The sequence below is a fragment of the Erythrolamprus reginae genome, chromosome 2, assembly GCF_031021105.1.
Source record: "Erythrolamprus reginae isolate rEryReg1 chromosome 2, rEryReg1.hap1, whole genome shotgun sequence".
NCBI lineage: Eukaryota > Metazoa > Chordata > Lepidosauria > Squamata > Dipsadidae > Erythrolamprus > Erythrolamprus reginae.
The window spans coordinates 15,853,024-15,866,382 of record NC_091951.1 but is presented as its reverse complement, the minus strand read 5'-3'; the positions used below and the strand labels follow the sequence as shown (position 1 = coordinate 15,866,382).

Here is a 13,359-nt window from a genome sequence, read left to right as displayed (position 1 = left end):
ATACAAATGCATGCCACCCGACCATCAAGTCGTGGCCTTCTAGGTTAAGCAATCTTTGATTTTCTAGTGTAAGCCATTCTTTTATCCATGTCAGAGCCGTGGCATGATAGTATAGTTTCCAATTTGGGAGCCCCAGGCCCCCTCTCTCCTTACGGTCTTCTAATGAATTTTGTTTTATTCTTGATTTTTTACCTTGCCAAATAAATTTTCTTATTATCTTATTCAATTCGGCAAAGAATTTTGCTCCTGGATTTATTGGAATCACTTGAAAAAGGAATAATATTTTTGGAAGGATATTCATTTTAACTGTGGAGATTCTTCCTACGAATGATAATTGTAAATTACTCCATATTTCTAAATCTTTTTTAATCTGACTTAATAATTTTAAATAATTGTCATTATTTAAAGATAGGGCTTTGGAGGTCATCCATATCCCTAAGTATTTCACTTTTTTCGTGATCTTCATGTTTGATAAGTCTCCTAAGTGTTTTCTCTGTATTTCAGTCATATTTTTTGTTAGTATCTGTGTCTTTTCCTTATTTATTTTCAATCCTGCGACTTTCCCATATTCTTCAATCACATTTATTAAATTTAGGATAGATTCTGTTGGGTCATCTAAAATAAAAACTACGTCATCTGCAAATGCTTGTGTTTTATAAACTTCTTTTCTGATTTTCAATCCTTTTATTTTCTGATCTGCTCTTATTTTTTATCAGCAATACTTCTAAAGTCAAAATAAATAACAATGGTGATATTGGGCAACCTTGTCTTACTCCTCTTTGTATAACTACTTTTTCTGTTTGTTCACTGTTTATTATAATTTTAGCAGTTTGTTCAGAATATATAGCGTCTATTATGTTAAAAAACTTTGTTCCTACTTCCATCTTATTTAATTGTATTTTCATAAAATTCCAGTCCACGTTGTCAAATGCTTTTTGAGCATCTAGAAATACAAGTGCCATTTGCTTTTCAGGGTGCTGTTCATAGTATTCCAAAGTATTAACAATTATTCTTAAATTATTTTTAATTTGTCTTCCTGGTAAAAATCCATTTTGGTCACTATGTATCATGTTGTTTATAATACTTTTAAGTCTATTGGCAGATATTGATATAAAAATTTTATAGTCTACGTTCAACAATGAGATAGGTCTATAATTTTCAATTTTTTCTTTCTTGGTATCAGCCTTATGTATTAAGGTTATTAAAGTTTCTGACCAGGTTTTTGGTAATTTACCTGTTGTCAATATTTGATTATATATCTCAAGCATGTTGGAAAAGAATATTTCTAAATCTAGTTTGTAAAATTCAGCTGGTATTGCGTCTGGACCGGTCGCTTTATTATTTTTTTGATTCTTTATAGATTGTTTTAATTCTATATCTGTAACGGGTCTATTTAATCTTTGCTGTTGGGCTTCCATTAGAACTGGAAGTTTTATTTGTTCCAAATATTTAAAAATTAAATCCTCGCTTATCTCTTCTTTCTTATATAATTGTTTATAGAATTCCGAAGCTATTTCCTTTTTGTCTTCTATTCTATGTTTTATTGTACCTTTTGAATCCATCAGATTTTTTATAATTTTATTTTCTCTCTCTTTTCTAAGTTTATATGCCAGCCATCTTCCAGGTTTATTTGCATATTCAAAATAATCTTGTTTTGCTCTTTTTATCTTTTCTGCAATTGATTCTTGTTCTATTAATCTCAATTTATGTCTTATTAATTCTCTCTGATTTTTTAATTTGTCGTCCTTATCCTCTTTTTGCATTAAAATTTCTAATTTTCTTAATTCTTCTACTAATGTTTCTTGGTATTCTTTCTTTTCTTTATTCTTTTTTGCTATGAATGCTATTGTTAATCCATGTATATATGCTTTAGTTGTGTCCCATAAATTTTGAGGGGTAGTATCTGCATTTTTATTTATTTTTAAGAAAATCTTTAATTCCTTCTCTATCCATTTCTTATATTCAGGATCTTTCATTATAATTCTATTCATTGACCAATTCTTTATTATCCTTTTACCTTTCCAATATATGGATAGAGGGTTATAGTCGGCCCAAGTGTTTGTTTCTATTTCTATTTCACTTATTTGTTCCATTATATGAGTAGGGGCCCATGCCATATCAATTCTAGACCATGTCTTATGCGGATTGGAATAAAAAGTATACTGTTTATCTTTTAAATGCTGCTCTCACCATACGTCTTTTAATGCCAATTCTGTTCTCATTTTCCAAAATGATGCCGGTAATATTACCTTTTTTCCCTTTTCTTTTCTTTTCCCATTATAATCCATTTGGTCATCTGATATTGCATTAAAGTCTCCTATTATTATCATATTTTCAATTGATAACTCATTAATTTTCTCATGTAGGTCTTTATAGAATTGTTTTTGATTATCATTTGGTGCATAAATTGAGACAATTGTTAAAGATTTTATTTCTAAATCTAATTGTACTATCAAAATCCTTCCATCACCATCATTATATATTTCTTTGGATTCAATTAAATCATCAATATACATTGCTACACCTCTTTTCTTTTGATTGGCCAAACTTATGTATAATTTTCCCAATTTTGAGTTCTTAAGAAGACTTCTTTTTGATTTTTTGATATGGACTTCTTGTAGGATGCTTATCTGGGCTTTTTGTTTCGTAAGTTTAGTTAATACTTGGTTTCTCTTCCTTGGGTTGTTCAATCCATTTACATTAACTGAAAATATTTTCAGATCATGCGTCATCTTTATTTATAGTACCTTTTGGGTTCTTTTGGTTCTCGAAGTCGTGTATCCAAAATTAGATCTTGTGAAATCTGTAGTTGTTTCTGCCTTACCACCAACGCTTCTTCCCCTCCACCACCTGCGGCCCCCATCATTTCGTCGCCAGGCTTCGGTTGAATCTGAATTTGTACGGTACTGTCAAGTCCACTACGTGCCAGAAAGGAGCGTGCTTGTTCTACACTTTCTATTTTCACTCTCGTTGATTGCCATGTTAGGGTCAAACCTTCTGGTATCAGCCATCTGAAGGCAATGCTCTTTCTGATTAGAATACTGGTAAGAAAATAATATTGTCTTCTGGCCTCTCGAACTCTCCTCGGAACTTGTTTCAAAATCGCAATTTCTTTTCCATTACGTTGGAAAGACTCATTTTTTGTGTATCTCAGTATCATATCTTTGACAATTCTTCTTGTGAACTTAATGTGGACTTCTCTAGGTAAATTGTGGCGCCTAACATATCCAGTCTGAACTCGATAGACTTCGTCGATCTCTTTTACCAGTTCTGTTGGTTCTAACTGCAAAATAGCTCCCATAACTTCTGCCATTTTTGCAGGCAGATCTTCGTCTTTTTCTTCTTCGATGTTTTGAAACCTCAGGCCATGTTGTGCGGAGTGAAGTTCTAAATTGGTTATTGCTATATCAAAGTCTCTGCGGGCAGCGTAGTTACGGTCTTCGTATTCTTCTACTCTCTGTCCCACATCTTGGATTTTTCCTTCTGTCACTTGTATTCTCTTTTCGCTGTCTTGCAATTTTTGTTGAATAACTTTTATATTTCCATCCATTTCGGCAACATTTCCTTTTACTTCAGTTAATTCAGTTCGAAGTTCTGCAATTTCTTTTTTAATTTCGTCTTTCATCTCCTTCATCTCTTGCCTCAGTTCCTGTAAGTAGGTTTTCATTTCCTCTTTGTCTGTGTTGCTTTGAGTTTTTGCCTCGGTTTGTAATGCCTTGATATCAGCTAATGCTTCTTGGATAATCTGAAGACCAGGGTCCATCATAAGCTTGTCTTTTTCTTTCTCTTTGGCTAACATTGTGGGTATGGTCGTTTGTTGTAACGGTGATGAAGTTGGAGAAGTCCTGGGTGTTGAAGTTGGAGCAGGAGTAGTTGGTTGTTTTCGCGTTGTTATTGTAGTCACTGAAGTCACACTCTGTGCCCTGTGGGAACCTTTCATAATCCAAAATTTACTGTTATTTATTTTATGTTAAAAAAATATTTTAATCTGGATCTTATGTATCTTAATAGAAAAATGAGGCAGTAAAAGGGAAAAAGAAAGATTAAATATATTGATTTGATTCAATTAATGCTGTAATTAATTGTTGGGTTTAATTAAAAGGAAAGTAAAAAAGAAAAAGTAAAGGGGTAAAGGTAGAGAAAGAAAAAATATTTTGGTGAGTTCCTAAATTCCTTAAATGGGGGTCAGGTAGGGGAAAGGAAGAAACCAATATTCTAGCACATATCTATTTAATAATAATAAAAAAAAGAAAAAATATAAAAGAGAAAAAAAGGGGAAGAGAAAAAGAGGAGAAGAAAAAAGGAGAAAAGTAAAAGGAAAGAAAGATACAGAGGATTTCTTCAAAGAAAGGTAAATAGAAAGTAAAAACAATACCTAGAAAGAATTTCTTTTAAGAAGACAGAAAAGAGAGAGGAGAAGAAAATATTTTATATATTTTTAAAAAATATAGAAAAATATATTTAAAATTATTTTAAAAATATACTTATATGTGTAGGAATGTAAAAATAAAATAAAATGAAAAAATAAAATAAAATTAAAATTAATCCAATTAATAAACAGACTTTTTGTTAGAAAAGAGAGATATATCAAAAACTCTAAAGGAAAAAGGGTTCAAAAATTTCTAATGAGTCCAAACCCCCCCCCCCCAAAAAGCAGTAGGCCTAACTTATGCTCTAATAAAATTATCCAGAGAAAAAGGGAAAAAAGAGAAAAATAGGTCCAAAATCAATGTCCAGAGTAATTTCTAAATTCAAATACCAATGAGATAGTCCAAGTTCCTATATTATATATTTAAAAAGAGAGAGAACAACGAGGAGTAAAAAAAGTAAAAATACAAAAAATATCCTTACGCCTCTAAAATCACACAAAAAATAGTCCCAGCAAGTCCAAGGAAAGATTTATAATAGAATAAAGATAATATCAAAAGTTTTAAAAATAGAAAAATAAGATGTATACTCCAAAATTCATTTAAAATATTTATAGCTTCAGAAAAATTTCATTGAAAAAAAAAACGTAAATTGAATTAGTTCAGTTCATTAGTTCTACAATGCTCAATTGATTAATATATTTTACTTCATTCACTCCATGATTTCCAAGTCAAACTTTAGTTTTAGAAGAGAAAAAGTTATATTTCAAAATTGTAACAAGAAAAAATATAGGAAGAAAAGGGAAAGTAGACACACCACACTGTAATCTTAAAGTAGCAAAAAAAAAGTGAAAGTTATACTCAGTTGTAACAAAGGCAAGTAGTTCCGGCTGATCTTCTCCTCCGCGGATGGATATCACTTACAGTTTTCTTCTTTTACTGTATTCGCCTTAGGGTTAAAAATCTTCTTTTTCCCAAACTTGTGATGATACCAAGAGAATCTCGTGTGGTGCTGTAAGTCTCCTTTATCTGCTGATCTATTTTTTGTAGACTTCTTCTTCTATTTTTTGACCTTCCGCTTTCGGCGATCGCTATGGCTGCGACCAGGCAGCCGCCTGGGCGCAGCTCTCCATATCCACAGCTGCGGGGCTATCCCTAGCTCCCGGGACCGTGGCGATCCGTCCCAGGGTGTCCAGGAGACCCCCTGTCCTGTGCCGACCCCTCCGGAGTCGGCACAACGCGAAACCGCATCCTGCAGGCTGGAAAGGAGGACAGCGGTGCCGGAGCTCAGCCTCCGCTCCTCCGGCGCAATCGGGCTCCCACCCGGAAGTCGTTTTATAATGTTTTTGAATGGTTGTCCAATTTATTGGAAAGTTAGAAAGCAGAAATTTATTTCTTGTTCCTCCACTGAGTCAGAATATGCTTGTGTCTCTGACTATTGTAATGTTTTAACCAATATTTCTGCTCTCATTAATAGTATCTGGGCTGATCCAATGAAACCAATTGTTATTATGGAGGACAATACTTCAGTAAAATTCATTGCTGAAGCTGAATATGTGGGAGCCCGTTCCTGGCACATCAACTTAAGATATAAGAATGCAAGAAAATATGTGCAACAAGGATTCGTGAAACTACAATATGTGCCTACAAATGAACAGATCGCTGACATGCTGAATAAACCACTGCCAGCCAACCAACATGAATACCTCTCTGAGAAAATGTGCCTTATATGAACCAATGTCCCTGGTGACTGCCAAAGAAGGGGTGTCACGCTGGAAATTGCCAGCCACAGAGACATTCAGTAGTTAAAGAGTTAATGTGTGCCTTTTCCCTCTTGATCACTCCCACATTCACATCATATCCTATTAATCATTTCCACCTGCTTACATAGCAGCACATTCCTATTCTCTCCTTCTCTACGCCATGTTTTTAAGCTGCTTGATAGTGTGTCTCTCACGGCACTGTTATTTTCTGTTTTAATAATAAAGAATGTTTGTTTTGATTTACTACTGCCTGAGTCTCCTTTAAATCCATCCCTCCGCCTTATCAGTTACTAAGGTGACACAGAAGACCTATTTCCTTATACAAGTGGGTTGATTTGGAGGCATGGATAACTCTGGTTTGGTCTGTGTTGCTTATAAACATCTTCTCCTGCTCTTTCATGGGGCACTGGGGCCACCACGACAAGGTAATCCTAATTCTGAGGTCCCAAAAGTGCTTTTTCAAGAGGCAACTGGACTTTCTTGTTTCACTTCTCATCCAACAAACTTCTTCAGCTCTGACTGGATAGTGAGGAATGGAAATATTTATATTCCTTGAAGACAGTTGGACATTTGCATTATTTTAGAGAGTCACTGAGGCCACTTGGAGGTTTGTCTGTGTCCTCAGGGTCACCATTTTCACTACTCAGATGATCTTGAGGATATAGACAAACCTTCAAGTGGCCACAATGACTCTCTAATGACTCAAATGACCAGCTGTCTGCAAGGAATACAAATAACTCTCTTCCCCACCATCCAGTCACAGCCGAAGAAGCTGCTTGGATGAGAAGAAAAATGTCTTCTAAGAAAAACAAGTAATTCCAGTTGCCTCTTCAAAAAGTAATTTGGGACAGCTGTGACGCAGATGACTGAGAATCTCCATACACACTTAATTCTGAAACTTAATTTCAACTGGAACCAAATACATTTACATTCAGTCAACCTGAAGCTATAAATACTGCAGTCCAATGACAGCATGTGAGAGGGGAGGGGGGCAGAGTCAGTTTTTGGGATAAAAGAAGGTTACAACCTGAAATTTAGCCTCAGAAGTGACTGATACAAAAAGAAGAGGCTAAAAAGGGAAGGAGGGAGGGAAGTGCCATTTTTCTCACCTCTGAAATAGTGGCAAATGGAAAGGAAGGATAGAAAGAAAGAAAGGAAAAAAGACTCTGGAAGAGCTTATATTGAACTGTGTAAGTTCAGGCTAAAGTTTGGAATTAGAAACTTAAACACTGAAAAGAACTGTGTATACTGGAACCGTTTACCCTATATGGATTTATAATAAAAATAAAAAAGACTTGCTAGAAGGACTTGGAAGACAAAAGAAGTGCTGAGTCACAGCAGGCAGCATTTTGAAGGGGGATTTCAAATCGGGATCAACAGAATCAAAAGTGAGAATATTTGGGACAGGATTATAATGAACGTGGGAATTGACTAGAAACTTACAAACATAGAAGCATAGAAGATTGATGGCAGTAAAAGACCTCATGGTCCATCTAGTCTGCCCTTATACTAATTTAATATAGGGTAAGACAGCTGATAGTCTTGAAACAGGTGCCAAAAATGTATTAGAGACCTTAGGAAACCATATCTCTTTCTAACAACTAAACTAACACATCACAATGTACATTTTAGATGGTTGCTTACAGACGGAATCTTGGTCTCATGGCAAGACAAAAGGGTGAGAATTGATTCCTCAGAAAAAGCAGAGGAATTTTATTACACAAATTTTGAAGAGGAAGGAGAAATAGAGGAAAGAGAATTGAGTGAAGGAGGAGAGATAAATGTTACAAGGTCAAAAGAGATGATTAGGTCTTGGAGAAACATATATAGATAGATAGATTACCACATCAAATTCAAGACCCACAATCCCTCCTACATTTTCCAACCTACCAAACCTCAACAGGAAATCGACATCCCAAGTACCACCAACTAAGAATAGGAAAGTGTGCTCCTTACTTCCTCAATCAATCCAAAACCAATGTCAAATACAGAACCAATCTTAAATGCAAACTAATCAATGAAAGAAGCATAGTTAACAGGATGTCAGAATTCCTCCTCCTACTTGACATTGACATCTTTGACATTATTTTTGTCTATGAAACATGGCAAAATGCATCCTATCCTCTCCCTAAAAGAGTCAAGCCAAGAAGATATATTAAATAAGGAAAGACAAGAGGAGGTGACTGTGGTGATTGAAAAAAGAAATAATGATGATGGCAAAACACGAGAACCCAAAGAAATCAGAAGCACTAGGGCAGTTAGACCAAAATATAAGTAAATCCGAGGGACATAAAATAGAAATATACTCAGTAAATGTCAATGGATTAGATATGCCGCAAAAAAGGAAAACAAATTCTTAATCATTTAAATGAATGGCAACAAATTTGGGATAGAAATAGGAAATGGACATTAGTGACATCATATCAAGAGAACCCAACTTGCAAAAAGTGATAAAAAGTATGAACCAATATGCTGGAAATGCAAAAAAAGAATGGGGCTCTTATTATCCCATATGGTGGGGTTTCGAAAAAGTTAAACTTATTGGGATAGAATTAAGGTGTGGTTAGAAGAGAAACTAGACAAGAAAATAGGGAAAAACAGGACTTTTACTGGGAATATCAAAGGAGAAATTTGAAAAAACAAATTATAATTGATCCTACAGCTGCATGATTAATTTAGGTTAAATTAGTACAATTTTATTTGATCCTGCATATAACTACAGCTCCGAGATTAATTTAATTAAAATTAGCACAATAATGGAAAAATAATGATTTACCAAAAGAAGAAGAGGTTATTGAAAAAATAATGATGGTGCTGAAATGGATAAATTAACATAGGAATTAAAAAGAAAGATGACTCAGGCTACTATAAATGTTGGGAATGGTGGGGGGGGGGGGGGGTCAGAATAAGAGAACAAATGCTTGATAGAAAAGAAAATTGAAATACCCAGAGAAAAGGGAAACAGGAAAGATCTTTTTGAGAGAATAATGTATAGAAAATGTAAATAATTTGTAAATATTATTTTTTTATTAATGAACAAGCATAAAATATGTATTACAAGAAATGTAAAACAGATCTGCCATGTGATGTCCAATGTTTTTAAATGTTTTTTGTTTGTATTATGTGTTTGCAAATAAAAAAATATTAAAAGAATTATTAAATAGAGCATATGAGATCATCTCTTAGCATTTTTGTGCAGTTTCTCCATTTCAATTATATATGCAGTAATATTTATTTTAGACGTCAAAAGGGTTTTTTGGGTCTTGGTGTTTTCTTTTCTGTGGGAAATGGGTCCAAAGGGATCTAAACTGAGTGATTAAGGTTGCCAATCTCTGGCTTAGCCCAATGAAATGGATCAGAAGCTTTTGGAAAATAGAGAAAATACATCAATATTTGTCCCACCTTGTTGAGCAATTTTAGTAATAACAGATGATTTTGATTGATAATAATTTTCTGTCTTTCAAAACTTGCGAGTTTCTCTTTGATGAGTTTCTTCTTGGAGAAAAACACCCAGCTCATGATCTTCAAATCAGCTGCTACATCTCCTTTTTGATCCAAGTACAGTTTGTAGGTGGAAATATTGAGAAACTCATTCTTCTCCAGAAAAGGATGGAACTAGAATGGGAACATCCAGAATTTAAAAGCAGTAAACATGGTAACTTACCTCTTTTTATCTGTTCTCATTTAAATGTTTCTTCTACAGTGGTCTAACTTGTAAATATTCCTTCTTGGGAGAAAACATTTTACCACTATCTTCAAACATGAAAAAGAAACGTTCGCCAAAATTTGTCAAACGCATATTGAAAATAGATGCATTTGAAAGATATAATGTACGAAATTTGTCAATTACAGGAAGCATTCTAGAGCAGGCCATAAATAAATTGCATAAAGAGAATATTCATAAATTCATAAAGCAAAATTACTGGCAGCGAGGTAAGGTAAAACCCACCCCTGAACCAGAAAACATGGGTTTGTCAAGAAGAAAGTTTACATACATACATATCCATTCAAACAAACCCACCATACATCCATTGGCCAGGGGGGTAGAATCTAATAACCCCAAGCTTAGCGGCATAGATGAGTCTTTAGACTGTTATGGAAAGTGAGGAGGGTGGGATGCACAAAAATCTCTAGGAGGAATTGATTCAAGATGTCTGGGGCCTCCACAGACAAGGGTCTTCCCCTAGATCCCGCCAAGTGACATTGTCTGGTTGATGGGACTTGTAGAAGGATTCATGTGGCAGGAGGCGGTCCTGTAAGTAATCTGGTCCCATGCCATGTAGGTCCTTATAGGTCATAACCAACACTTTGAATTGGGTCCAGAAACCAATTGGCAGCCAGTGCAGACCGCAGAGTGTTGGGGAGATATGGACATGTCTGGGTAACCCCATGACTGCTTGTACAGCTGCATTTATAGTTTCCAAACACTCTTCAAAGGTAGCCCCATGTAGAGAGCATTGCAGTAGTCAAACCTCGAGGTGATAAGGGCATGAGTGACTGTGAGTAGAGACTCCCTGTTCAAATAGAGATGCAACTGAGGCACCAGGTGAACCTAGGCAAACGCCCCCCTCGCCACAGCTGACAAATGATGTTACAGGGTCAGCTGTGGATCGAGGAGGATGCCCAAGTTGTGGACCCTCTACGAGGGGGTCAGAAACTCCCTGCCGCCAGGGTAATGGATGGACAGATGGAAGTGTCCTTGAGAGGCAGAACCCATAGCCACTCCATCTTGTTGGGGTTGAGTTTGAGTCTGTTGGCACCCATCTAGACCCTAACAACCTCCAGACCATGACACATTGCTCTACTGCTTCACTGAGTGGACATGGAGTGGAGATGTATAGCTGAGTATCATCAGAATATTGATGGTAACTCACCCCATGCCCTCAGATGATCTCACCCAGCGGTTTCATGTAGATATTAAACAGCAGGGGGGAGAGGACCGACCCCTGAGGAACCCCACCAGGGAGGGACCTCTGACTGCCTGACTGTGACTGACCAGAGAGGTAGGAGGAGAACCACCATAAAACAGTGCCTCCCACTTCCAACCCCTCTATTTGGTGCAGAAGGATACCGTGGTCAATGGTATCGAAAGCTGCTGAGAGGTCAAGGAGCAGTTTCCGTGCTGTAGCTGGGCCTGAATCCTGACTGCTGAGGGCCTAGATTATCAGTTTCATCCAAGGACCATAAAGGCCTGAGTGCTTAGATTGGCTAACATTCTTGGTGTCTCATAGCACAAGGATGTTTATATAGTTTCCCTCACACTTCCTTGGATTTTTTCTGAAAAGAAACTAAATTTGATGAATGTTTGGTAAACCTGCATACCTCCCATGGCTGCATCCTTAGAGTCCCCAATCTCTCTTCAATTTCCTTCCTTCTCCTGAATACAGAGGAATATGCAGCTTTCAAGGCATGGGCTAGAGTTTTAATAACAGTATAAAAATGGTGGAAATTAATGATCCGGATCATGTTCTTTTTTTCTTGGGTCTCCAGTGGCACTTTTTGAGTGCATTTTGTACGTCCTTTGGTGGAAAAGACATGCTTTGAAAAAGAACAGAGAAATGACTGCTCTCCAAAGGGTGGCTCCACAAAGATATTGGGTTCAAAGCCTTCCTTTATTGGCCATCTTTTTTCCTCCAAAGCAATGGTCCAGATACTATTCACATATCTGAGATATTTGTTGTATTTCAGTGGATATAATCCAATGAGGGTTGTGATCCAGACTTTCCCTTCAATTGGTCCTGGCAAATATGTTAGTGCTAAATGGAAAGGAACAATTCTGTCCAAAATGGCACCATATTCTATGTAGTGAAGAAAGACATTGACTTGTCTCCACTTAGAAAGAGCATCCATGAGGGATGCTGTATGTCTAGTTGCTGAGAATCGTTGTGATATAGTCACACAAATTCCATTCTTGACAAGCAAAGGAATAAAGGTCCTCATGAAATTCTCTCCTTTTTCTGTATCTGAAGCAAAGACACCAATGAAGGTCCATTTGAAATGGAGGAGCACTTGGACAATTCCTGGGTAATGGAACCCTCTTTTGGGGAAAAGCCAGTGATAAAAGGGCAATTGACTTTTGTCATGCAATGACTCTGAAAATATTTCAAAGCTAATCTGAAAAAGCAATGAAGAATCCTATGTTACATTTGGGGTCAGTTCAATTCCAAAATATTAGCTTCAAAGAAATCAAATTTAGCTGTAATAAACATAGTCAAATAGTTTATTATTGATTAGTCATTAACCAATATCAAGATACAGAATAAAAAAGCAGGACTATATATGACAATAGCATAAAAATAACTAAGAATGGAAATTGTATTTTGTATCACCCCTATAATATATGACAATCAGACCTGCATATGCAGATGTCAACTGAACTGTTTTGTTCAAATAAGATTACATATTGTATCTATTTTTAAAAAATGTTGATCAAACAGGAAATATGTTGTTTTAATATAAGGATCCAAATAGGCCATTCATCTAAATGCATGGCTGGCTGATTTAGCGGCCGGTCGAAATTGCTTCGGGGCATGGAAACACGGCCCAGTGCTTGGTGTCACTTTCACATTGGCGATCTCGCAAGACATCGCAAGATCACAGCTTCCGCCCACAGTGTTTTGCTGCCAGGGGCATGCCAGGCGAGCCCTATATAGAGAGCTGCGCCTGAGGCAATCCTCTTTTTGCCCCTGGCCAATGAAGAGGCAGACAGGCATCTGCAAAGCTGCAGTCTTCTCCTCCACATGGTGCAGTCTTACTTCAGGCTGCGCCCAGGTTTGGAGGAGCAGTTTAACCTCCCTTGGCAGCCTTCCCGGAACATCACACGTACTGAGGGTCTCAACTGGACTGGTGACCAGGACAAGGGTCGCCAAGGAGGTTTTTTCTGGTTTAAGATCTTGGGGACGGTTAGGCAGCATCACCTCAGAAACTCACTTTAGCACCAGCCTGTAATTCAGTGTGTGGAGGCTGACTGGCACCCTTTTGTATAGTCGCTGCCTTTTGGTTCCTGCTGGGGCTCAGCGTTTTTTCCTGCTGCCTTTGTCTTACAAAGCTTTTGCTCTTCATTCAGGCCCTACTTATTTCACAGCACATTATTTATTTATTTATTGTTATAGTTGAAAGGGACCATGAAGGCCATCGAGTTCAACCCCCTGCCCAAGCAGGAACCCTATAGTACACCATTCAAGTGGCAGTTCAATCTTCTCTTAAAAATGTCCAGAGTGTTGGAGTTC

The 13,359-nt window shown here is 36.7% G+C and overlaps 1 protein-coding gene across 1 annotated transcript in view; it reads right to left on the bottom strand.

Moving 5' to 3' along the window:
• LOC139159174 (vomeronasal type-2 receptor 26-like) overlaps window positions 1-13,359 on the bottom strand; it is a 39,299-nt gene that overhangs the window by 13,271 nt on the left and 12,669 nt on the right. The window contains exons 4-5 of the mRNA XM_070736526.1: window positions 11,453-12,244; window positions 9,533-9,745 (exon numbers count right to left, since the gene is read on the bottom strand). Of these exons, the coding sequence (XP_070592627.1) occupies window positions 9,533-9,745; window positions 11,453-12,244 (1,005 nt within the window). The remainder of the gene's footprint in view (window positions 1-9,532; window positions 9,746-11,452; window positions 12,245-13,359) is intronic.